Consider the following 26,492-nt stretch of genomic DNA (forward strand, 5'->3'; position numbering starts at 1 on the left):
AAGGCCAAAGAACCAAGCCTTAGTCTTATCACACTGAAGAGGTACTCAGCAATCATTTACAAAAGAGACTGAGGTCCACTCTAGTACAGGCACTAGGACGTGTTACAGCTTAATTATACCCTGTTACACATACTAAGTTCTAACACTGACTGTTGATGGAAGTTTATCTTCAGAGAAGTAAATAGAACCCACACTATCAATACTTCCATGGAACCAAAATCTGGTCTGCAGTATTTAGGTGGCATATGGGAATCACTTTTAACTCATTCTAGAAGAAAAGCCATATGGGCAAGATATCCTGTGGGACTCTGCTGCAGCACTTTTCCTGATACAGTCTGTGGCCCAGACAGACACTGCAGTGGAGGGATGGTCTGAGAAGCTGGCAAAGCAACAGACTTCCGTCCCAGTGTGAATCTGTGAACTTTTCAGGTTAGCTCAACTGATTACATGGTGTTCAAGAGACGGACCTCATAGCATCTCTAACATTCCTGGAAGGTATAATGTGAGAAGTCCCTCAGGTCATCACATCAGCTGTCACAGATGCACCCCCCCAATCAGATGACAAAATTTATTAAGAGGCAATTTGATCTAGATTTTCTTCATGCATAAGAAACAGTGGACCAAGGGTAGATGGTTTGTGCATAAATACATCTCTTGCCACCCCTGCCAAAAAGTCTGTATGATATAAAACGCATCCCTTTGTTTTAGCATTCAAATCAAATCCAGTGGTTAATCGGTTGGAGATGATTAATTACATGCAAAGATGTGTGGACTTTGTTTCACTTAACTTTTGATATATGCCAGGGAAAGCAAATACACCTTGATAGCTAACCCTAAATATTCAATTGATGTTACTTTGAAAAAAATAAAAACCATTCTTAGGAGTTTTCAACCATTTTTAAAATCAACAAATTTCCTTACTTGAGCTGAGTTTCTTTGGGGCAAAACTGCAGCCGGTCAAAATCTTTAAAAGATAAAGAATGATCATTATTCAGGATCTGGACATAACAAGCAGTTATTTTCAAAATGATGCTAAGTGTGGAGGTTGGCACTTACCAAGTCCACACTCCCCTACTGCTACAACTTTCCCCTTGTTATTCTCAGCAAGGGTCAGCAATCCCGCCAAGTAACCATCAGGGCCGTTCTTGTCAAACTCGTCACATCTCGTGGGATGACACCCAACTGTACTGAAAAACATGTCTAACAGAAAACCACATCTTAGGGTTATTTTCAGAGTATTGTTCATGTTAGTAGCTAACATATAAAAACGAGAGGAAAAGGTAATTCCAACTTATGTTTGATAGCTATAAGCAATTCAGACTTCCAGAATTATGTACATTAATCAAACAAGAATTTCTAAATATGTTAAAAGTGGATATACAAATTATCAATTCAACTCTTTCCAAAGCTGGTCATTTACCAAGCATCTGAGAATGGAAAGTGAAATGATCTCTTAAAATATCATCATCTAATTTTATTTTATTTTTTTTAAAATATGGAACGCTTCACGAATTTGCATGGCATCCTTGCGCAGGGGCCATGCTAATCTTCTCTGTATCGTTCCAATTTTAGTATATGTGCTGCACGTGCTGCCAAAGCAAGCACCCAATTTTATCTTTGATATTTACTGTTTACATGACTATCACAATTCACGTGTTTAATAAACTACCACCATGTACCTCCCTTACAAAGGCTGACAGCAGAGATGGAGGTGTTTAAAAGTGCCCACTGCTCCTGCAGAGGACTAGAGCTTGGTTCCTGTCTAGTCAGACAGCCCACAACTGCCTGCACTCCAGCTCCATGGGGACCTGGCATCTTTGGCCTCTGTGGGCATCTGCAGGAGTGACTTCAACAGTGGGAGGGGAGGTTTCATTTACTAATAAAAAACAAAGTTCATTATTTGGAGGCCAGACTTTTAGCAGCTTCAATAGTAAGGAACACAGACCAGAAGTCTGGTGTACCAGGGCTGGGAGAATGGCTCAGGGTAGAATGGTTGGGCATCTATCACATGCGCTATGCACAGTGCCCTAGGTGGGGTCTACACTGAGAGGCCCAGTTTTGTTTGCTTTAGAAATTCAACAGGAACTTGCAGCTGAACCCATGGAAGGGTGCAGAGTCTTCCTCTGGCTCTCCCACAAGTAGCAAACAGGAGGCAGGAGACATCTTCATAAAGATAGGAGAAGAATTTTAAAACCATAGCTGTTCGAGAATACAAAACATGGAAGAAAATCTTCCTCCATACTTCAAAAAGTCCTTGGAAGATGATTGTTTTCATGCTTTTTTTTTTTTTTTTTTTTTTTTTTTTTGGTTTTTCGAGACAGGGTTTCTCTGTGTAGCTTTGCGCCTTTCCTGGAACTCACTTGGTAGTCCAGGCTGGCCTCGAACTCACAGAGATCCGCCTGGCTCTGCCTCCCGAGTGCTGGGATTAAAGGCGTGCGCCACCACCGCCCGGCTTGTTTTCATGCTTTTAACAACGAGAGTCAATACAGCCTAAAGAAAAGCATGCATTTTTATAGATTTCTATTAAAAAAACAGCTTTTGATAAGATTTTATACATAAAAGAAACACAGCTGTATTTTGACAAAACTGTGTAGAATGCCTCATCTCTAGGTTTCTAGTAAAGTATGCATGCAAAACAGTTATATGAATGCCAACTAAGGTTTTAAGATTTTAAGTAGCCGGGCGGTGGTGGTGCACACCTTTAATCCCAGCACTCGGGAGGCAGAGCCAGGCGGATCTCTGTGAGTTCGAGGCCAGCCTGGACTACCAAGTGAGTTCCAGGAAAAGGCGCAAAGCTACACAGAGAAACCCTGTCTCGAAAAAACCAAAAAAAAAAAAAAAAAAAAAAAGATTTTAAGTAAACAGGAAACGTATGAGCATGAAGTGAGCACTCGGAGAGCAGCACATTTTAATTTTGTTAGTGTGTGTGTGCTGAGGAGTGCCCATGGAGAGCAGAAGAGGATGCCTCATCCCCTGGGCTGCGGCGCCTTGTGGGCAGCTGCCCCTTGCTGGGCACAGAACTCCAGTCCTCTGCAAGAGCAGCAAGTGCTCTTAACTGCCAAGTCATCTCTCTAGCCCTAAGAGTGGTATATTATATTATTACTTAAACTCCTGGGGCCTTACACAAAGTCTGATTCACAAAATAAATGGTCAATAACAACGATCCTTTACAATTTAAGAGATTTTAAAGAAAAACAATTCATACCAAACATTAAAATATGCACATAAAATTCTATATCAGAATTACTTGAAGATAAATTATGTGTGTGGGTAACTACCCTTATTTACTGAAATAATAATCTTTGTTAAGTACTACAATGTTTTATCAAACATCTCATACACGGAAGGGTACTCGAAACTTTGTTATCGTAACCACGTTCCACTGAAATCAATCTATTTTCCTGTCATTTCTACAGTCAGGATGCACTGTATCTGTACCTTAAGCAGTTCTCAGAAAGACTTCTTCATAATTAATTAATTCACATTTGCTTTGGTAAAAGTAATGAGAGGTACCATTTGTCTGTGCCAACTGCAGCGCGTCTCTGCTGTCCTGTAGACTTCCACCTGTGATCATAAACTGAAATGGGAAGAAGAGAAGAGGCTGACTTCCACAGGCCGTCAGCAACTGTCCCCTGACGGCCACCATTCCCCGAGGGCGCGTCACTCCGCGTCACTCCCCTCCCCTCCTTACACCCTCCCTTCTTACACCCTCCCCTCCTTATATCCTCCCTCCTTACACCCTCCCCTCCTTACACTCTCCCCTCCTTACATCCCCCCTCTTTACACTCTCCCCTCCTTACATCCCCCCTCTTTACACTCTCCCCTCCTTACACCCTCCCTCCTTACACCTTCCCTTCCTTACATCCTCCCTCCTTACACTCTCCCCTCCTTACACCCTCCCTCCTTACACCCTCCCTCCTTACACCTTCCCTTCCTTATATCCTCCCTCCTTACACCCTCCCCTCCTTACACTCTCCCCTCCTTACATCCCCCCTCTTTACACCCTCCCCTCCTTACACCCTCCCTCCTTACACCCTCCCCTCCTTACACCCTCCCTCCTTTACTGTTCATGGGGAAGACCATCTCTACAGAGTGCTACCTGACTCCTGTCCACACACACACACCCACAGGATGCCTGTGTTAAATAGTAATGTGTATTCACATGTTTGTCTCTATTAGACCCCACGTCTCTTGAGGACATGATTTATATGTTATAGTTATATGTTATAGAAGACAGAATAGCTAAAGACCTGCAAATTCAAAATTCTGTTCACTGAAATCAATGATCATGTCAATCAGTAAAGAATAGTGTTGATTAATTTAACATGTCTCCAGTATTGGCTGGAAACTCCCAGGAGGTCAAAACTACTTTTCTAAGAATACAATCGGCTTCTCATCTTTTTCAGTCTCATTCAATCTCAAGTGTTCAGGAAGGTCACTCAGATACTACCTGACGTACAGTATCACAACAGACTGACCCCAGAAAAGACATGCAAATGCAGCGTCTTCTTAGTCATTCATAGACAACACAGTGTGACACAATCCCTTGCTGCTAAGGTTTGTTTAGAAAATAGGTATTTTCCATTAAAATATACTGTTTATGTTATAGTTTATCATATCCTAAAATGAGTTAATACTTAAAATATTTCTGCTTTAATTCCTAATATATATAATACATACAACCCACACAAAAGCTTTTTAGAGGGTCTGTCATTAGAAAGTAGAGGGGATAGGAGACCAAAAACTGCGACACTGATGTAGTGACAAATCTCTGTAAAATGAATTCATGGCTCTTGAGAAATCAGCATACTTCAGACAGCCATTGGAGTCATTTGACAGTTAGGATGCCATCTTTGCTAGTCTGTCAGACACAATTAAAGAGCCCAGTGTCAAAGGTGACTACCAAGGCAGTGCTATTTAAGGTACAGTTTTCTAAAGGGTGATTTAAGGACACCGATGACCTATTTTTTAAAACATATTGTAAAGTCTCTCTAAGATAAAGTAAGGAATTCATTGTAGGTGCACACCAAAGAGACTGCACACAAAACAAAGGTGGAATTGCATATGAAAAATAGATACTGTCATACAGCCACCTAAACCTCTAGTGTGACCAGCCACTGAGCCTCTATACAGGGAATATATGGTCACAACTAAAATCTCAAATGCCCATAGAACATAGGAGTTAAGAAATTTTTAAGATATCAGGAAAACTGTTCTTTACCAATCTTACCTAATTCTTTAATTAGACCAGCTGGCCACATACAAAACTGTAGAACAGTTTCTAACCAAATCTACGTACATTACCTGTACCTCCTCCAAATGGCCCGCGAAAGGAAGGGCAAGCCTAGGTCATGATGTACAATGCTCCTGATCTGGCAGTGGGGATGGCACCACATACCTCATGAAGACTCGTTCATACTCAGTATTTTCTTTAATCCACATAACAACTGTCTGAAATACTTTAAAACACCCCTTGTTTATGGATGAGAAAACTGAAATCTAGACTCTTCCAAGTTTCAGAGCTAGAAAGGAGTAAGCTGGGACTGGAAGCCTCATCTGTGATGCCAAAACCATGCTTCTAATCACCGCAACGTAACTGCTGGGAAGGAGCTCGTAAGTTCAAGTGAAATCCGCCTCTGTCCCGTTGTTTATGCCCATCTCCACATATGTGCGTGCTTGACCAGAAGTGAGCACAGTACTCCTGCCGCCGTGGGGATACCTCGGCATTTGCAGAGACGCATTAGATACAGATGATTATCACCAGGGAGTGAACATAGGATGAGAAGTTCAATGCCTTTGCTCCTCCCTCATTACTTCTGAAGAGTCAATACACTCTTGGGTTGGAGACTGCAGAATTTGACTAGTTGTGCCGTGTTTTAGAACCGAGGGCATTTAATCCAGAGGCAATAGTTACAAAGTGAATTGACACTATGCTCTGGAATATAACTATATCTTACATGTGTGGGCTAATCTGGCATTTGTACATGAATTTAAAGAAACCTTGGAGAATTTGACATAAGCCAGTTAATGTTCAATTTCTTTTAGAGGAGGAGTGGATGGGGGTGGGGCAGGGGAGAAAATGGGAGGAGAAAAGAGAGGGTAAACTTCGGTCAGTCGGGATATAAAATAATTAAGTAAATTAAATAATAAAAAGCTCTGAGAACTTTAAGAATTTTATTACTGTTAAAATTAAAGCGTGTTCTCAGTTCCCTAACGGTTTGCCCACAGCTAACTAACTATTGTAACACATGCATGTGTTTTTAGTGACTATTTCTAACACGTGCCAAGTTGTATTACAACACTTATTCAAGGTTGTCTAGTACTTGGTACAGCTTTCATTTTTTCCTAGCACAGACATCGTCACATTTCTGATCACACACCTGAAGACTGCTGCGAACAGAATAATTACGTCTATTAACTTGCTTATTTTACGTGGAGAGACACACACTAAGGGTGTGCCACTGGCTCTTTCTCTTTTCCTTTGCAGCCAGTTAACTAAAATTTATTTTAGAAACAAAGAAATTCAACAAGAACAAAATTCAGATGTTACCTTTTTAACACCAATCTGGACAGCTCTCTCTATTACATCTTGTAAGTCATCTGTGTAAGAAAAATCATGTATTAAGAAAACCTAGTAAATATATATATAGATATTATCTACAATTATGCATTCATATTTTTTCTCTCAAAGTAAAAATGCATAAAAATAATCATGTATTAAAACACAGCCAAATAAGTGCTATTTAGTTGTAATATAGTAAAACTAGAATTGCAAAACCTTAAAAAAAGCAGAAAACAAGAAACTGAATAATTAATAATTTAATTATACTTTTTTTTATCACAATGGAGATAATGGCAGAAGTCCAAATTAAAGAGGAACTCAATGGCTACAAATCAATTGATGTGCTGTGTATCTGAAACGTGTATTTGTGTGTACATGAGACAGTGTGAGTGAGTGTATGCCTACGCATAGACATGTGTATAGGCTAGCGGGCAACACCGGGTATTCCTCTATCACTGTCTCGTGCATATTTTGAGACTCTCACTGTTTCAGAAGGACTGCCTGGTCAGCAAGCCCCCAGGGTCTGCCTGTGTCCCTGCCACACACTGGGCTTACAGATTCACGCTGCTGCTCTTAGCTTTCACATGGGTGATAGGGATCCGAACTCGGGACTCAGTGCTTTGCAGAGCAAGCACTTCATACACTGAGCCAGTCCCCCAACCCAGTGTTAGGTCCAGAAACAAATGGGCAGCAAAGTAAAATAGAAAAACTCCATTATTCATTTCATATTTAAGTACCAGAGGAAATGTAAATAGGATTCAATTATTGTTACTTCTAAAGTAGCTACAAAATGGGAGACAAAAGTCACCTTAGTTAATTTATACTCATATAGCACCTAGGGTGGCCAGATTATAAACTGCAGAACTGTAATAGTGGTAACTGACCACTCTATAATTTCTGTCATAAACACATGTACAAACACACATGTATCTGTGGTGATATTTTGTTTGTGCTCTAACAAATAAAGCTTGCCTGGAGATCAGAGTGCAGAGCTGGCCACTAGTTAACCACAGAGGCCAGGCAGTGGTGGCACACACCTTTGATCCCAGTACTTGGGGGGCACAGGCCTTTAATCTCAGTACTGGGGAGGAGAAAACAGGAAGTGATGCGGCTGAGTGGAGAGAGGAATACAAGGTGGGCGGAGACAGGAGCTCAGCCCCCCTTTCAGGCTGAGGAGCTGGCGAGGTAAGAGGTGGCTGTGGCTTGCTCCTTTGTGTCTCCGGTCTTTCAGCATTTACCCTGATATCTGGCTCCGGGTTTTCATTATTAAGACCAATTAGAATTCATGCTACATGCATCTACACATGCAACATCAAAACATGAATCTAAGTGCTACAAGGGCAAGGAAAGCAGAATGTAATTTACTCAGTAGTTAACTTTATTATATAAGTAACATATAAAATATCATCCAAATGTCTAAATGAAGTAGAAGAGTTGTTTAGTGGTGAGACCTGAGAAAACATTTATTTTCTTGTTTCAGGAAAGCTGCCCACCTCATCTAGAGAAGCACAGACTGTTTCTGACTTAGCCTTACTGCTGTATGGAACTCTCTCGTCCTCAACCACAAAACCAATATTCCTGTTTGCACGTACATAATGAGCACAGGCAGTCTTCTCAGGCAGTGTGCACAGACACGTCTGTTGCAGAGTCTGCTTTTAAAATCTGGCATCACTGCCATTTCCTGCTTAGTCACATCTCAGCTAAACAGACCTCATCAATGAACTTGCACATGGGAGACACAGCCTAGTAATACAGCACTTGTCTAAGCTTGTATCAGCCCCTGGCTGGTATTCTTAGGACTGGAGAGGAAAATGAACTTACGTGCTAATACAAACCACCTGCTTCTGATGAAGCCTGTGTTTAATCTCTAAGATACAACTATCTGGTCCCAACCATACACTAGGTCTCTAAATAGAGACACAGATGGGAAGGGGAGAAGGGAAGACAGGGGAAGAGACAGCGGTACACCTCTCTTCTACATGCTGCACTTTGTCCTTGGCTGAAAAATGTGTTCTTCCTTTCTAGAAGAGTTATTGTTTAATTATGTGTGTATGAGTCTATATGTGGGTATGTGCACATGAATGCACATGCTGTCAGAAGCCAGAGGAGGGCTTCAGAGGCCTGGGAGCTGGGCTTATAGGCAGTTGTGAGCTGCCCAGTGTAGGTGTGGGTGCTGGGACCTGGACTTGGGTCCTTTGCCAGTGTAGTAAGTGCTGCTGCGCCATCTATAGACCCTGAAAATGTCTCTTAAAAACTTGATGCTCACAGGAAGTAACTGTTAGGTTGCCCGCCCTGTTGTTCAAAGCGGTGGTTTACCAATATGGCTTGCTTGACTTAGCTTCTTGTTTGATCTGACACACAATGATGAGGAGTTTTTTTACAACAAGTTCTCACTGCACAGCCCAGGCTGACCTCAAACTTGCTCTCCTCTTTCCTTCTGAGTGCTGGACTTCTATTCAGCTGCACAGAGTTCTTTAATGTTACAATTTTAAGAGTGGATTATGCTTTTCCAGATCTACCTTGAGGCAGAAAGTGTGTCTTCATAGAAATCACCTAAGTAAAAGAAACACTTACCTTGATGCTTCTGCACCCCCCTATAGATTCCTCTAAACATAGGATCTGTCAGGTTGATACCAATATCTGGAGAAACAAAAGCAAAGCATGGTCATTAAAACAATTTACATGAAACATCTCTAAATAAGCTTTTCATTCACACCTTCATTTATCCCAACAATATCAACGGGCCAGCCACTTGTCATCACTACTATGTATCTGTGGGATACAAAGAAAACTAAGATGTGATTTCTGCTTTCTAAAGACTTCTGGCAGAGTGATCAAGGGAGACCGATTCACAGGAAATTATGGAGCACTGAAATGAACACTGAGGGGGAAGGAAAATTCATTAGGAATAGAATAAAAATACATCATATACACATATGAAATTGTCAATAATTTTTTTCAAAATACTAAAAACATAAAATTAAAACAGTTATTATGGGACACAGACAAGGAATTTCTACCATAGTTTGGTAGCTGGCTCAGAAGAGGGTCCCAGAAAGAAAGAATCCTGAACTGAACGTTACAGGATGAGTTAGTGTGGTAGTTTGAATGAGAATGGCTCCTATAGGCTCAGCTGGTGGAACTGTTTGGGAAGGACTAGGAGGTATGGCCTTATAGAAGGTGTGTCACTGGGAATGGACTTTCAGATTTCAAAAGCCCATGCCACTCCCAGTTAGCTTTCTCTCTCTGCTCCTTGCTTGTGGATCAAGATGTGAGCTCTCAGCTACTGCTCCAGAGCCATGCCTGCCTGTCTGCTGCCATGCTTCCCACCATGATGGTCACAGACTCACTCTATGGAACTGTGAGCTCCAATAAACTTTTTCTTATGGAAGTTGCCTTGGTCATGGTGCCTTTTCACAGCAACAGAAAAGTAACTAAGACTCCAAGGCTTCAGGGTATGAAAGAGAACAGTTCTTTAGAAAGTCAAAGGTTTTCCAGTTGCTGAAGAGAAGCACAGGAAAAGGTCTAGCCAGAAAGGCCAGATCAATTACGGTACACACTTGTGTTTAAAAATACTGGATTCAACAGGATGCCTGATGATTTTTAATCAAAGGGGTAGATGTGCATGGAAGACATTCATTCTGGCATACTGGAAGCTGATCTCTGAAGGGAGCAGTTAGGGTGTCTCATTTGGGAACTGGCAAAAGCTCATGTGCAATGAAGACAGTCTGATATAGTAATGGAAGTGGAGAAGTACAGAGGGGAATACATTACTTCCTTTATTCACCAGCTACGCATGGAGGCCGACTTTTGTCAAATGCTATATGGAGTCAGGAAATAAACATAATACTTGTCCTTACCCTATGGGAATGTACAATATTTGTGAGAACTACAAATATAATGTATAACATAATAAGTTACACTGTAAGCAACATGAAACCAAGAAATCCCATCTATTTCATTACTGCATCACTTGACCCTAGCATCAACACTGACCTGTGGGATGCATTTAGTCTGCACATAACTACTACCTGTATGGGGGCACAAAGGAGGGGCAATCAATTTCAAGCAAGTATTGAAAAAAGTTTCACAGAGGATCTGGATCTTGAAGATAGAGCTTAGGCCTAAAAGCTGAAGGCAAATGGTATTCCAAGCACAGGTGTGTGTGTGTGCAGGGACATACTCTACCTAGAACACTAAATGAGCTCCATGGTGCCTGCAGGGCAGAGATTCTCAAGGGAGAAGCATTCTGCAGCACCTCACTCCTCTCTGGCCCCCTTCTCACACCTTCAACATTTGGTGATGTCTGTACACATTTTGGGTTGTCACACATGAGAGGGATGTTGCTGGCAGCTAGGGTTGAAGCTATGAACACTGCCAAATATCCCCTGACAGAGAACTATCCAATCCACCAAATCCGGGCTGCTCTTGGTAAATCTTGTAGAGCATAAAAGGACAAGGGGAGTAAGATGAAAAGTTAGTCATAACCCTGCCCCAAAGTCTCCCTTATTTAAAACAAACACCCTCAACTTTAAGCACTGGAAAGAAAATAGGCCAACTCTGGCAGTGGGGGCAGCTGCCGACCAATAGAGCTCCACACTCCTTCTGCCAAATGTCAGGTTCTTATGTTCTCTGCTTGGCTTCTGCCAAGCTGTACATCAGGATGTGCTGCTCCAACATTATGACAGACCTTGAAAAGTGAATAGGAGTTTGGAGAATCCAAGAAGTAGAAAAGAGAGAATTCTAGGCATTGAACAAACAGCAACAAAAAGATACAATACCGAATATTACAAATATGTGTGCGTATCAGCATAGCAACAGAGATAGATGAGGTTATGAATTCCTCCTCCATAGGAGGGCTACTATGATAGCAGTACCTTGTAGGAGGGCTACTATGATACAAATATGATACTACAATAGCAGGACCTTGTGGGCGGCTACTATGATACAAATACTATGATACAAATATGATACTATGATAGCAGTACCTTGTGGGGGGCTACTATGATACAAATACTATGATACAAATATGATACTATGACAGCAGTACCTTGTGGGGGGCTACTATGATACAAATACTATGATACAATTATGATACTATGACAGCAGTACCTTGTAGGGGGACTACTATGATACAAATATGACACTACAACAGCAGTACCTTGTGGGGGACTACTATGATACAAATATGATACTATGACAGCAGTACCTTGTAGGGGGGCTACTATGATACAAATATGATACTATGACAGCAGTACCTTGTAGGGGGCTACTATGACACAAATATGATACTATGACAGCAGTACCTTGTGGGGGCTACTGTGATACAAATACTATGATACAATTATGATACTATGACAGCAGTACCTTGTAGGGGGACTACTATGATACAAATACTATGATACAAATATGATACTATGACAGCAGTATCTTGTAGGGGGACTACTATGATACAAATATGATACTATGACAGCAGTACCTTGTAGGGGACTACTATGATGAAAGACCATCTAACACACAAATGCACACCGCAAATACAATAGGTTTATGGAATGTTGAAGCTCACAGAAAATCATCTTCTAGTTTTTCTTCAACTACAGAAAGAAAATTAGATAAAGGAGACAAGCTGAGGAAGAAGCAGCAGGGAGGAAAGAGTCCTTTCTGCCTAAATAACCCTGCCCGAGGTTTGGTCTATGGTTACTAGTCACCACCCGACATCAACAATTACAAAAACAAAAATAGCCTTCATTGCCTTTAGCCTTTTCTAGCTCCTTTCACTTCTTAACAGTGTTTTTAAAAATCTTTAAGATATATTCATTAAGGTATTTATTTGTGACACCTGTTAATGGAAGCCAGGGAGCCTTTATTCCAGAGGGATTATTGCAATGAGAGGTTTTTGCTTTGTTTAGGTTTGGGTTTTTAAATCGGACTCACTTGTAAAGACCCTTCTGCCTGTGTGTACGAAGGTGGGCAGAGACATGGCCACAACACCTGGCTGTGGTGAGGGTTCTGCAGTAGAGAGATCAGGCTCAAACCCCAAAACAAGGCTAAGTGGAGATTCAGAGACAAGAGAAGGTAGGGATCAGTGGTAAGTTTCTAAAGGCCCAGCAGGTAGAAGGAAGGAATCTAACTAAACTCAAGGTGACACATCCTTGCTGAGGGTGGACCCCAGCAACAGGAGCACTGAGGGTAAGGATGAGGAACTGAAGGTGATATACACCAGGGTGAGGATTTCCACTCTACTAACTCACTAAATTCTTGGTAAAACTGGACCTCTAGTCCAAGCGCTAAATGTTGAGGCCGAATCAATAGGCCAATTCAAGGACAGTCAGGCTCCAGTTTCTTCAAGGAAGTCTTTGTCATTGGCAAAGTGACCGGAACTTTCCCAAATACAATGGAACCGAGAGCAATTAAACACAAACACCCTGTACTGGCTGGTTTGTGTGCCAACTTGACACAAGCTATAGAGTCATCAGAGAGAAAGGAGAATCAGCTGAGGAACGGCCTCCATGAGATCCAGCTTTAAGGCATTTTCTCAATTAGTGATCAATGGGGAAGGCCCAGCCCATCGTGGGTGGTGCCATCCCTTGGCTAGTGGTCCTGGGTTCTATAAGAAAATAGGCTGAGCAAGCCAGGGAAAGCAAGCCAGTAAGCAGCACTCCTCCATGGCCTTTGCATCAGCTCCTGCCTCCGGGTTCCTGCCCTGTTGAGTTCCTGTCCTGACTTCCTTCAGTGATGAACAGCAATGCCATTGGTGAAGGTGCAGCCTCAGTGGCAGTTGAAGGCCCAGGACTGAAGGGGTCATGCAGAGAAGCTGAGGCTTGGCACCATGAGGAGAACCAATGAGAGGCTATTGGTGAAAGTGCAGCCCAGTGTTTTGGAGATGCCAATACTGTGAAAGACCACCAAAGAACAGCAGCAGCAGTGGAGTGGAACCACCAAGGTGTGTGTGCTGCAGAGGGTGGAGCTGGAGAGTGAAACAGCCCTTTGGAGGAGTCCAGAAGACCATGAGTGATCCCAGACCTTGAATGGCTGGAATTTGGGTCTGCTTTGATTTGATTGTAACTGTGCCCTGATTTTTCCCTCTTGAAGTAAGAAAGTATTTTACTGGAGCACACAGCTGAGAGACTTTGAATTTTAAAAGACTTTGGATTTTAAGAGAATGGCTATTTTAAGGGGTCTGAAATTTGAATGTGCTTGAATTTATACAGACTGTGGGATTTTTAAAGTTATGTTTTTAATGTGAGATCTTAGGGTTGTGGCTTTATAGTGATGTGTTTGTGTATCAAGTTGACAAGGGGTCAGCTGTACTGGCTGGTTTTATGTGTCAACTTGACAGAAGCTAGAGTCATCAGAGAGGAAGCCTCAGTTGAGGAACTGCCTCCATGAGATCCAGCCCATGGGGGTGGTAGCATCACTGAGCTGATGGTTCTGAGTTCCATAAGAAAGCAGGCTGAGCAAGCAGCACTCCTCCATGGCTTCTGCATCAGCTCCTGCCCCTTGGATCCTGTCCTGTTTGAGTTCCTGCCCTTCAGTGATGGACAGCAATGCGGAAGTATAAGTCAAATAAACCCTTTCTTCCCCAACCTGCTTTTTTTGTCATGGTGTTTTGTCACAGCAACAGAAACCCTAAGACACACCCCAACTCTAGTTGAAAAAAGAACCGAAGATTAAGTGGAGGCTCAGCTTTGGAAGCCATCTTCACCCTGTCCCAATCCTAGACAGAGCAGATCTCAGCTTTTCTGTAATGCCCACCCTGAGGCAGATGGCAGAAGGCTGACTCGGGGCGATTTGCTTTCTCTTAAGAGTTGATCTCTAAACTCTCCGGCTTCCAGTTCTGAGACATGGTGTGTTTCAACCTGTAGATTCAGTCCTGGCTCGGGTAGACCTAGAGTGCTAATGCTCAGCCACTGCTTCCCTTCCCCACAAGAATCTTCACAGCTTGCAGTCCTTTGCCAGTTATTAGAACCACTGTTTCCTGGACAGACTGAGGACAGTCTCTTTACGGCCTCGCCAAGTCTAATGGCAAAGGACTTCTGTCCCTCCACTCTGTGAATCACATCAGTTTCCTCGAAGACCTTCTCCAGGCTCCCAGACAAAATGCTCCCAGACAGAAGCCACCTCCCCGCCCACCCGCCCACCAGAAACAGCTGTGGAAAGACTACAGTAATTCAGCTCTCGGATACAGAGGAACCAAAGAAAAGCTCACATCAATTGATTAGGAAGAGTTCGATCTGCAAACAAGGTCCAAGAAGTGCAGGAAAATGAAATGACTATAATTACAGTTATGGAAAGAAAGGGAGCTTTGGAGTCAGAATTCTTGCCACTGCCGGTTATTAGCCAAATAATCTTGGTCCCGGCTGAGCTTCCATCTTCTTGGTGGATGAGCAGAATTATCCTCTGGCAACAGAATGACTCAAATCCAAGAATGAGGATGAAAGCATCTCGCACATCAAAAGCTCTTTAACAGGTAATTATTACCATCACCAGGCACAGCACAAACTGTAACGTGCCAACACCATACGGCACTGGAGCCGTTTTATTAGCTACTCTGCTCTAGCGTCTTCAGTACTCAGTGCTCCCAATGCAAAACTGTTAGCGAAGAGTCAACTGAGTCAAGCTGTTTGACTCTCCTGCCCTCTCCCCCGTGTGTACCTGTGTATATGAATACGTGCATTAGTGTTCAGATGCATGTATGGCAGATGGGTGCACATGTGTGTGTAGCCCTGTCATTGATGTTGGGAGTCTTCCTCCCTTTACTTTTCACATCATTCATCGAGGAGGGTTTCTCAACTGAACCCAGAACTTGGCCCTACAGTGGTATCTGGCTAGCTTGGAGATCCTCTGCCTTCCAAGATCCAAAATTACAGACAGTCTGCCCTGCCTACCTGGGTGAGTTTGAGGGATCTGAATTCTGGTCCTCACTTTAACCACTGAACTATCTCCCCACACCCCTGTCTATTTTGATGGGACCTCAAAAACTAAGGCAGATGAATCCTATTTATTTTGCTTGTTGAAAATGTGCTGATCTAATGTAAGGGTTAGTATCTTTTAAATTAAAAGCATTCTTATCAGAAATATGCTTATTGGCAGGTAAACTGAAACAAATACTGCTGGGTGGTGATGGTGCACGACTTTAATCCCAGCACTCAGGAGACAGAGGCAGGAGGATCTCTGAGTTCAAGGCCAGCCTGGTCTATAGAGTGAGTTCCAGGACACCCAGGGCTACACAGAGAAACCCTGTCTCAAAAAACAAACAAACAAACAAAAGTTAAGCAAATAGTATATAAAAACTAACTTTCTAGTCAGTTTGGTCAAATATGTAAATAGCTTGAAAAGTAGGAAACCAAGTGAGAAGGTTGGAAGACACAGTAACATGAGCAATCACTACTTCCTTCTGACCGAAGGATTCATACACTGGAAGGCCCTGGTATATAGGACAGTAATCTCTCCCTTTCGTTAGCTTTTAATAGATGTCTTAGATCAAGTTCTGGGACAGTCAGGGATACACAGAGAAATCCTGTTTCGAAAGCAAACAAACAAATAAATAAATAAAAGGAAAAGGCTGTCCTCAACAAAAACTACAAGTGGTGACATGAGTTTATTTTTCAAAACCAAGCAGGAAAGTGTTTGTACAGTTGGTCTCTCAGAGACAGTCATATGTGTAAGTTAAAGCCTCACTGACTGGGCTTAGTGAATCATGTCAAGTGATGTTACCTATGATTCAGGGACACAGAGAGACAGCAAACAAGGGATTTTAAATGGTTTAGGTATAATTTCAAGGTCAGGAACTCCCAAGAATCAGAGACCAAGGAACTCACAGCACTGCTTAGCAAACAGATGAATCCAAAAGGTGGAACAACTAGCCCAGTTTCTTCCTCAAGTCACTGACAAAAGATGCATAAATGAACAAAAGGATGCTAGAGCAGGGGATCCAAAACTCCTTCCCGCAGCCGCTGTCCCCTTGCTGACAGTGTCACTTGAGACAGGGCCTCTCCATGTAGGACAGGGCTGTCTCCTCCCCAAAGTGTTGAAGTTGGAGGCCTGCGCCACGATACCCGGCTTTACTGCCTGTTTTGTTGTCCGTATACTAAAAACAGTTGTGCATTTTAAATTGTTTTCAAAACTCAACAGACTATTTCGCTACTTGTGAAAATTACTGAAAAGAACAAGATTCAAGGGCTCAGCAGTTAAGAGTACTTGCTGCTCTTCCAGAGGGTTCAGTTTGGGTTCCCAGAAACCACATCAGATGGCTCACAACTGCTTTTGACTCTAGCTCCAGGGGATCTGGCCTCCTCTTTTGGCCTTCATGGGTACCTGTACACATGTACCCATTCCCACATGGATAAAATAAATCAATATTTTTTTATGTTCAAGATTTAATGTCTATAAAACTTTACTGCAGCATGGGCACACTGACTTGTTTATATTCTAAGACTGCTTTCGAATGACAAGGTGTAAGACAAGAGAACACAAACTGCTTTCTCTGCTACACATTAAATATATTTTAAACTTTATTATAAAAAAACATTGCCAGTAAAAAAAACTTCATGCCGGGCGGTGGTGGCGCACGTCTTTAATCCCAGCACTCGGGAGGCAGCATCGGGTGGATCTCTGTGAGTTCGAGGCCAGCCAGGGCTACCGAGTGAGTTCCAGGAAAGGTGCAAAGCTACACAGAGAAACCCTGTCTCGAAAAACCAAAAAAACCAAAAACTTCACACATTCTTTTTTAAATCTGTATTATCACCTCACAAAAGAAAGTTTCCTTGCTACTTTTGTAAATCTGTGGGAGCCCTTCTTTTTAATTCTTGGGGTCAAGAGCCTGGATGCACTCAGCCTAGATGCCAACAACCAGTAACAGGCATAGAGACAGTAGAGGCAAGGAGTGAGGGCTTGTGCTCTCTTCAGGACACACTACTTCCCAGCACCTCTTGTCAAGCAACCCAGAAGACCTACCTTTCACCTCAGGTTTTCTCAAGAGTTTTTGTTTGTTTGTTTTTAAACCTGTTAACATTCTCCCTCACATTTGCTTTGCCTGGTCATAGGACTTAACCTCTCTGGTGTGAAAATTAACTCACTATTAGATTTCTTACAGTTCCACCGGCTTTAATACAATGTCTCTGGAAAATGCATTGCTTAAAGTGTCTCTCAGATCTTAGTGTATAACCTTAACCACTCTATGAGCGCCTGACGACATTTCTAAGTGTCTGGATGATGTTTTCACCTGGATGTCTTTTAACTCTCGAGTGGAGTGGCCCTCCCACCTACTGCCAAGCCAGCCAAATTCAGGGATTTCTCAGCCTGTCATCTCTGAGTGTTCCTTCTCCACAACCCGACACAGTCAGTGCAAAACGCTGGGCACAACTGTTCCACTTCTTTTTTCTGTCCTTGCACTGTCCTGATTCAGAATCTGAACTACTTCCACACCTCTCCTTATCTGCCACTAAGTCTACGTAGTGTCTATCAGGGTAACCCCATCACTGTCACCTCCCACCCCTAAGTAGCTGGAAATTCCTCGAAGACGAGGTTCATGCTGAAATTACCCACAGCTGCATCCCAGAGGGCGTGATTCTTTTCCTATAAAACTGGCACTCACTGATGTACTGAAAAGCCTTCACTGACACTCCACTCCATTGAGAGTGAAGCTTAAGTCATCGAGACTTCTGGGTTCCGAGTTATCCTTCCAGCCCTACCTCTTACAATTGTCCCCCATGTTTTCCAAAGTATCATTCTGAATCCCTGCCACACACTCCAGCTGTTTTTATGGATCGTGGTTCTTGCCACGTAACACAATTTGTTTCTTTTCCACCTGTCTATGGACTCCCATTTATCACTAGATGGCGATGCCAGCAAAGCTGGGACCTGGACTTTGCCACGTTCCTAGGACCCAATGCCCAGCCTGCCAGAGTCATCTGTGATGTGATCGGATGACTGAGTGAACCGGTACCTTGAAGGCATTGTCCGGCGGGCCATGAAGAGGAGCGAGGGTTCACGGAAAGCAAGAGAATACAGGGATAAGCTTGGGGGCGGTGCTTTCTTTTTCTTTTCGGGGGATGGGGGACTCAGGGCCTAGCCCGAGCTAGGCAGTCTACCGCTGACACACACCCCGACACTTATTCCTCTATTTTCAACTGAATAAAACACAAAAAAGGGCGCAAATCACAATTATGCACAACGCGTGCATTCTCACAAATGATTCCCCAGCCCCGATCAAGAACCCGATCACTCCTTGCTGGCACTCGAGGCGTCCCGGAAACCTTTTGTACCCTCGAAAGGCCAAGCCGCGAACAGGGAACCCGAGACCGCCAGCAAGACCCGCAGCTACGGAAAACCCGCCCTTACCCACGAACTTGAAGCGACTCATGATGACAGCGCGGCAGGCTCCTCCCCGGCAGAAGCGGAAGTGGCCCAGAGCAGGCTCACCCTTCCGGCTCCGCCTCGCGACCGCCCCCTTCCGGGTTCCCGGCAGCCCCCGCGGCGGCCGCTGAAGGTGAACCGGGCGCTATGGCGTTCTCCGCGCCCCCGGCCTACCTGACCCACCAGCAGAAGGTGCTGCGGCTGTATAAGCGCGCGCTGCGCCACCTCGAGTCGTGGTGTGTCCACAGGTGGGAAGAGGGGACCCGGAGCTCGGGGGCGGAGGCCGGGAAGCCCTGTGGGCCGGGCTGCTCAAGGACTTGGGAACAGAGTGACGGGAGCCCGCCCTTGAACCGGGATCCTGACGCTGTCCTCTGCTTGACCTAGCAGAGACGGTGATGGGGGTGGGGGGGGGGGGGTGGGACCAGGATCCAGCGCGGAGGGTTGCATGAAGAAAAGAAGTAAAAAATGCCCGGGACTGTCATTGTTAGGGATCCAACGCTGCCGTTTTCGTGACTCTGTCGTCCCTGATGTTAACAGTAATACGTGCATGATGTTTAGTTTGCAGAGGAACTCCGAAGTTAGTGATTATTTTAGCCTTATTTCACACATGAGCAGGCTCAGGGATTGACTTGCCCACGATTGTTCAACTTCTGCATGGCCAAGTTAGGATTAAAATTTAGGTTTCTGACGCAAAAACATCATCAGTCTCCACCCTTTCCATCTTTTCTGTATTTAGCCTTATCTGATCGCTCCTCATTACGGTCGCGTCTTTTTTATCTCCTACAAAAATCTATTCCTTTAACCAACTGTGACTATTCTTACTGTTAAGAGCCTCATATGGTGGCGTATACTGAGGGGGGTGGGACGACACAGAGATAGCCTCAGTTACATAATGAGTTTGAGGGGCCAGCCTATGCTACTTAAGACTTTTTTTTTAAATAAATAAACAATAATATAGTGTTAAAACATGTAGAATTTCATGGCCTAAAAGAAACGCAGGGTGGGTAGCAACCCAAGATGTGTAATGCTAGCCCTCCATACTCTTATCCTAAAACCTGAAGGACTTGGAAGAAAATGATGGAAAACTGAGTAGCCCTGGAAGGCCTGCAGAGGGTATCCCTGAATCCTAGAATGCAAGTTTGTGACTCTCCCTCTTTATTACGCAGGCGGGTGCCGTGTACAGTGTTGTGCGGTTGTTAGCTTCTTTCCTAAGGTTTTCTTGTTTGTTTGACAGCGCTTGCAGTTCTGCTTCTATTCTGGATAGCAAATCAATAACAGTCAATCCTCTTTTAAGCTGCAGTCCCCATGGATTAGTGGGGAAAGTGACAGGTAAACTCGTAGATCACAGAATTCTCAGTCTTACAAAAGAATGTAAGCTTTCAAGAATTCAGGTAATGCTGTAATACAGCTGGAAATCCTGGAGTTCAGAATCAAAGGGAATGATCAAACTAGCTACTATGACAACGCTGGCCCAATGTATTTTAAATCTGACACCCTTTCTCAGTCCTTGCCTGAATCACTTCCTTTGAAAAAAAAAAACAAACAAAACCCAACTGCAAAGGTAGGCATCACGTGTGTGAAATCAGAGGACAACCTCGGGTGTCAGTCAGTCCTCGCCCTTCCACCTCGTCTGGGACAGGGTCTCTTTGTTTTTCACCCCGGGTATGCCAGGCTAGCTGGCCCACAACCTTCTGGAAGTCTCCTGTCATCCTCTCATCTTGAGGAGAACGGGGACTTCTGATGTGTGGACTACTGATGTGTGCTCCCATGTCCAGCTTTACTTAGGTTCTGGGACTCCGTCGTCAGGTCCTACTGTTGCACAGTGCTTTACCCACTGAGCCGGATTTCCTCAGCCCTCATTCGCCTCCTAGGCTGTTCTCTGGTTCCATCCTAAGGCTCTGTAGCATTGTGTATCCTGTGGACATCCTCGGTGTTGGTGCTTGAGCTAGCTGTCTTTCCAGTTGTTTGTGAGGTCAGCTACTGTTCTTTAAACTGAGTTTATCCAAATTCTTGACAACCGAGTTGGTTTTTTTCACTTCGTCGTACTGATTCTATTCTCAAACCCCCGTCCCAGCTAATGCCATCACTAGCAATTTAATCACTAGTCTGCGGTCTTAGACTTGTCCTCCAGGATTTCCTAGTTTCCCTTCTGCCTGTAACACAGGTCCTCATGCATTGTGCCTTCTTAGACACAGCTTTCGAAAATGATTTTCCCCTAGTAATGCCTGTTACATCATTGAGCACTTGAAATATGCCAACCACTTTGTGAAGAGTACTTTTGAATTTCAGCTCATGGAATGTTTATGCCGGCCTTTAGATACATTAAGTAACTGACCCCAGACGGTGCAGCTAGTTTAGCAGTAGTCTAGAGAGGCTCACACTCATGACCTGGTGGTCTAGAGGGGTATTTGTTTCGTTTTCCTGTGTGTGGTCTGCCATCACAGTTCCCTGATTTAGGCCCTTGCCATCTGTGGCCTGAACTGTTGTCACAGGCTCCTGATGTCTGCCCACAGTCTCTGCAACACCGGCCTGTTACTTACCTAAGGTTTGTGAGCAGGTGTGAAAATCAGCATCTAAGGAGCTCCTACATGATTTGAGCAAAGTTCTTTCCACTGGGTCACACCTCCCTTCCTAGTCATCTATGCTTTACCCACTGAGCCGGATTTCCTCAAAAAAAACTGTTGCCTTTCCTTCCCTTTCATGTCAAAATCCTCAGGAGGGGAGAGGAAGTGGCTAGTCTGTACTAATACAGTGTCTGTTGTTGCTGATGAGAGGAAGTGGCTAGCTGTACTAATAGTGTGTTTGTTGCTGATGAGAGGAAGTGGCTAGCTGTGCTAACACAGTGTCTGTTGCTGATGAGAGGGAAGTGAGTAGCTGCACTAATACAGTGTCTGTTGTTGCTGATGAGAGGAAGTGGCTAGCTGTACTAATAGTGTGTTTGTTGCTGATGAGAGGAAGTGGCTAGCTGTGCTAACACAGTGTCTGTTGCTGATGAGAGGGAAGTGAGTAGCTGCACTAATACAGTGTCTGTTGTTGCTGATGAGAGGAAGTGGCTAGCTGTACTAATAGTGTGTTTGTTGCTGATGAGAGGAAGTGGCTAGCTGTACTAATACAGTGTCTGTTGTTGCTGAGAGGAAGTGGCTAGGCTGTACTAATAGTGTGTCTGTTGCTGATGAGAGACAAGTGGCTAGGCTGTCAATGTGTCTGTTGCTGATGAGAGGGAAGTGCCTAGGCTGTCAGTGTGTCTGTTGCTGCTGAGAGGAAGTGGCTAGCTGCACTAATACATTGTCTGTTGTTGCTCTTTGGAGGGCTGCAGAGGAAGCGGTCATAACGACTTGGGAGGTTGGTGAGGTGCCAGAAAGTTGCTCATCTGGCATGCATTGGTAGGAGTGCTGCTCTACCCACTCAAGTAGATAACTCTTCTGATGTCCACAATCATTTTGATTTAAGGGACAAATTCCGGTACTTTGCTTGTTTGTTGAGAGCCCGGTTTGAAGAACATAAGAATGAGAAGGATATGATGAAGGCCACACAGCTGCTGAGGGATGCGGAAGAAGAATTCTGGCAAAATCAGCATCCTCAGCCATATATCTTCCCAGACTCTCCTGGGGGTACCTCCTATGAGAGATATGAATGCTACAAGGTAGGTGATGCTGCAGGGCAGCTGTTTCCCAAGAGACCTGCTTTGTCCCTCGTCCCAGACCTCAGCTTTATACCCCTGCGCCATTTGAGCAGGGACTAAATCTTCCCCGACAGCTGGACTTTTCTCTCCTCTTTTCATAAATTCAGCTGTAAGGTTTTGCAGTACTGAAGGATTTGGTCCATGACTCATTTGGGGAACTTAGTCAGTTTGGATTGGTGCTGAGCATTGCTGAGATACTCGGGTAATGCTTCCATAATTGTTGGCGTTTAGGAACTGCAGGCCAGAGAGGAGTGGGGCCCGCGCTCTTGGACTAGCTGATTATAATGTGTGAGCCACATGCCCGTTTACTCGTAGGCATTCTCTCTTACCTGCTGCGTCTGCTTGCCCTCTGCTTTTCATTGCTTAGAGTCAGAAACAGGGATCGTAACAGTTTTACATGCACACAATACACACAGGTATAGGTCTGTGTGTGTGATATGTCTCTGTTGGTGGGTGTACTTGTAGAGGCCAGAGTAACTGGATGGCTTCCTCACTTGCTCTTCACCTTATTTTTTTGAGACAGTCTCACTGAACCTGGAGTTCATTGTTTTGGCTAGGCTGGGTGGCCAGTGAGCTCAAGGCCCCTTCTGTCTTCACTTGCCCACAGTAGCATAACAGGTCCTTATCACCGTGCCTGCTTTCCACGGGCACTGGGACTCTGAACTCAGGTTCTCAGGCTAGAGTGGCAAGCGCTTTCCCGACTGAGCCATCTCTCCAGCCGTAACTGATAAGAAAAGCCCCTTGAGTTTTGTCTTGTCTCCTGAGCAGGCCTTGTCCATGGTATTTGTAAAGGTGGCCTGTGGAATAACACATGATTTTCTCTCCTGGCAGATTCCAGAATGGTGCTTAGATTACTGGCATCCTTCTGAGAAGGCAATGTATCCTGATTACTTTTCCAAGAGAGAGCAGTGGAAGAAACTGAGGATGGAAAGCTGGGATCGGGAGGTGCGTCTTTTGACAGTACACTGTAGCATGGTGATTGGTCAGCATGTGGATGGAGTTGCCTCTGTGGCTGAGGTCCACATTCCAGCCACGACAGTCACTTTAGCCTTTTAACTAGACTTTAGCTTCTCACTGTGTTCAATGTCACATTGGTCATCTTCCCAGTACCTCTCTCTCTCTCTCTCTCTCTCTCTCTCTCTCTCTCTCTCTCTCTCTCTCTCGTATGGTTTGAGTGCCTCTCTTCTCTGATTTTCTTATCCCTCCTCCCTCTTCATCTGTTCTTCCTTTTCTGTCCAGTTCCTCATCCTTTCCCTATTCTAGAGCCCTAGACATTGTTCATTCAACTTAGGATGTTCAGAGTTAGGTTTTAGTGGCTCTTGCCATAGTGTGAATGACAAGCTGGAGAGGACATGAGGAAACAGGAGTCCAGTTTAGAGCTCATGTAGTTTAGTGGAAGGGCTGTGTGCCCTGCAGTCAAGTGACACAGTAGCTAGGTGGGAGGAAATAGACACTCCGGATGTCCCCTGAGGGATGGTCATTGGTTGTGGGGGATGGGTAAGGGGTAGGAGAAACCAGCGGTGGTGGTGGAGATAGGGAAGACTGGTCAGGTGGAGGGAAGTCCCGTGTGTCCAGGGTAATCAAACACTCAGAAGGGTGAAGTTGGAGAAAGTGGCAGATGTGAATATAGATTCCAGTTGGTTGGCAACTTTGGGTGTAGGAATCTTGTCTAGAAATATTTGTGAGTCTTCACTTGTATGTAAAACCATAAAAATGAATGAGATCCTTGAGAGGAAAATAGAAAAAAAATCTTCCTCTATTATTTTGTGGACACATGTATGTAAATGCATTCAGGTTGGAAGCTTTGAAGACGAGACTTTCGAGTCTGCTTTTTCAGTCTCCTGACAAACAGCCAAGGGAGGCGGGTGTGGAGGGTGTAGAGCACTCGGAAGAGCTGTGTTGGGTTTGGAGAGGGTAGGCTTACAGGGAAAGGAGGCTTGCCAAGGGATAATGACGGCCCATGTGACACGGGGTAATTGGATAGGTCACTGGTTTGTTTCAGTATTTTCTCCGTAGCTATACTGAGCTGCTGGGTCCAGTTTGCCCACTTAGCCTTGTCTGTAGCCAGGTAAGAGAATTGCAGGAAACTTAAGGTGATTCGGAAGGGAAGGATGGTCACGACAGGTCTAAGCTGGATTTAAAAAGGAAGTAAAGACAGAGGCTGATGTAGAGAGCTCTAGGTGGGGCAAGGGTGTGTAGATCAATGTCTATGGAGTCACAGTGGGCATTTACGAAGATGGCAGGCAGGCAGCAGTAGCCAGACAGAGGTATCTCGGGATTCACCATTTTGGAAGTTGCACCGGTTCTGGGGGATAAAGTCCAGGATGTTGGTATTAGAAGTCCTTGGCCACGGTGGAATAGAAAGGCCTCTGTGGCCAAGGGGCACCATGTTTTCTAAGAACTGCTACAGTGCATAGAGGCTTAAAATATGTTTTCATAGCTGGGTAGTGATGGTGCACGCCTTTATTCCCAGCACTTGGGAGTCAGAGGCATATGGATCTCTGGGTCTGGGGCCAGCCTGGTCTACAAAGTGAGTTCCAGAGTTCCAGGACAGCCAGGGCTGTTACACAGAGAAACCCTGTCCCAAAAAACCAACAAAAACAAAAACGACAACTGTTTTCACGGTGAGCAGTAGGCCTGTTCCACCAGTGGTCACTGAGCACCCCCCCCGCCCCACATTCCTCCCTTCTCTGCCTGCTTCACCCTGGCCGGTGCTGGGTGTGGATGAGCTTCCACTTTTAGGGCCTCCCTCATTAGGACAGTGACCTTGAGAGTCCTAGCACAGGAATTGTTGGGCAACATGAAGCAGGATGGGGTCCACTTTTTATGTGACTTCACCTCAATCCTTGTCCTGGCTGTTCTTGGGAACTTAATTTGCATCCCCAATATACTGCACTGGGGCTTCCTCATTTTGGAGAGCATTTAGTTAAGACAAGAATGTCTCCCTGGGGACCAGCGGGAGCCGAGGACAAGAGGAACCAGGAAGGTACCTGTGGCTTTGCTTAAGGAGTAGGAGAGGTAGAGTGCTCAGCTTTCCTGTGTAAAAGTGAGAACACTTGTCTGACTCACCTGTGACTAAACCTAGGAAGGGCAAGGCAGGAAGACTGAGGAGTTCCAGGCCAGCCTGGGCTACATAGCAAGTTCCAGGCCAGTAGACTCAGCTCCAGAAAAAGACACTGACTTCAAAGAGAAGAGTTTTTCTGATTTGTACCATTAGATGTGGAATTATGCAGGTTTATGTGAAGTAAATACTTCTTGGTGCTGAGACTCAGGGTGGAAGGAGACGCATCACAGGAAGGCTGTCACGTGTCCACGGCAGATGGTTCCTACAGTTGGATCCCTGTTAATCATTCCTTCCTTGTCCCCTTCTAGGTTAAGCAGCTGCAGGAGGAGACACCACCTAACGGTACTCTGACTGAAGCTTTGCCTCCCGCCAGAAAGGAAGGTGACTTGCCCCCACTGTGGTGGCATATTGTGACCAGACCTCGGGAACGGCCTACGTAGACACAGGAGCTCACTGTTCATGCTTGCAAGTGAAAGAAGTTACAGAACATGTTCACACTTGCCCTAATAAAAATAACTGAACGCGACTGGCTATGACTAAGGTGTTCTTCCGAGGATCACTGTGGCGCCAAGTGCTGGCCTGTATTGTGGTTTGGTTTTTACCATGTACCATGTTAAAAAAAATTGCATGTAGAATTAGCACGTGCTCAGTGAAGAAAAACTTAAACAGTGGGACAGATGGCAAGATTGTTGGGACCAGGCTGACGTTTTATCTTTGTGTGTGTGTGGTCGGGCACACGTGTGTGGGGCAGAGAACAGTGCAGGTGGTCCTCACCTTCCATGTTTGAGATGAGGTCTCTTATGCGCTGCTGTACCCAGCTACAGGGG

The 26,492-nt window shown here is 44.5% G+C and overlaps 2 protein-coding genes and 1 pseudogene across 2 annotated transcripts in view; 1 reads left to right on the forward strand and 2 right to left on the reverse strand.

Moving 5' to 3' along the window:
- The window catches only part of Tatdn1 (TatD DNase domain containing 1), a 35,504-nt gene extending 16,508 nt beyond the window's left edge, over positions 1–18,996 (reverse strand). The window contains exons 1-6 of the mRNA XM_052747874.1: positions 18,905–18,996; positions 9,137–9,202; positions 6,551–6,600; positions 3,514–3,577; positions 1,057–1,200; positions 922–964 (exon numbers count right to left, since the gene is read on the reverse strand). Coding sequence (XP_052603834.1) covers positions 922–964; positions 1,057–1,200; positions 3,514–3,577; positions 6,551–6,600; positions 9,137–9,202; positions 18,905–18,926 — 389 coding nt within the window. The 5' untranslated portion in view covers positions 18,927–18,996. The remainder of the gene's footprint in view (positions 1–921; positions 965–1,056; positions 1,201–3,513; positions 3,578–6,550; positions 6,601–9,136; positions 9,203–18,904) is intronic.
- On the reverse strand, positions 1,490–1,586 carry LOC128117273 (uncharacterized; annotated as a pseudogene).
- An 18-nt stretch (positions 18,997–19,014) lies between the features above and the next one.
- Positions 19,015–26,191, forward strand: Ndufb9 (NADH:ubiquinone oxidoreductase subunit B9). Its single transcript, XM_052747875.1, has 4 exons — positions 19,015–19,167; positions 22,370–22,562; positions 23,433–23,546; positions 25,974–26,191. Exons 1-4 carry the CDS (start codon positions 19,067–19,069, stop codon positions 26,103–26,105), a joined length of 540 nt encoding a protein of 179 aa, XP_052603835.1. The 5' UTR covers positions 19,015–19,066; the 3' UTR covers positions 26,106–26,191.
- Positions 26,192–26,492: the final 301 nt, after the last annotated feature.

The sequence above is a fragment of the Peromyscus californicus genome, unplaced genomic scaffold (genome assembly GCF_007827085.1).
Source record: "Peromyscus californicus insignis strain IS unplaced genomic scaffold, ASM782708v3 Scaffold_20__1_contigs__length_68692818, whole genome shotgun sequence".
Lineage (NCBI taxonomy): Eukaryota > Metazoa > Chordata > Mammalia > Rodentia > Cricetidae > Peromyscus > Peromyscus californicus.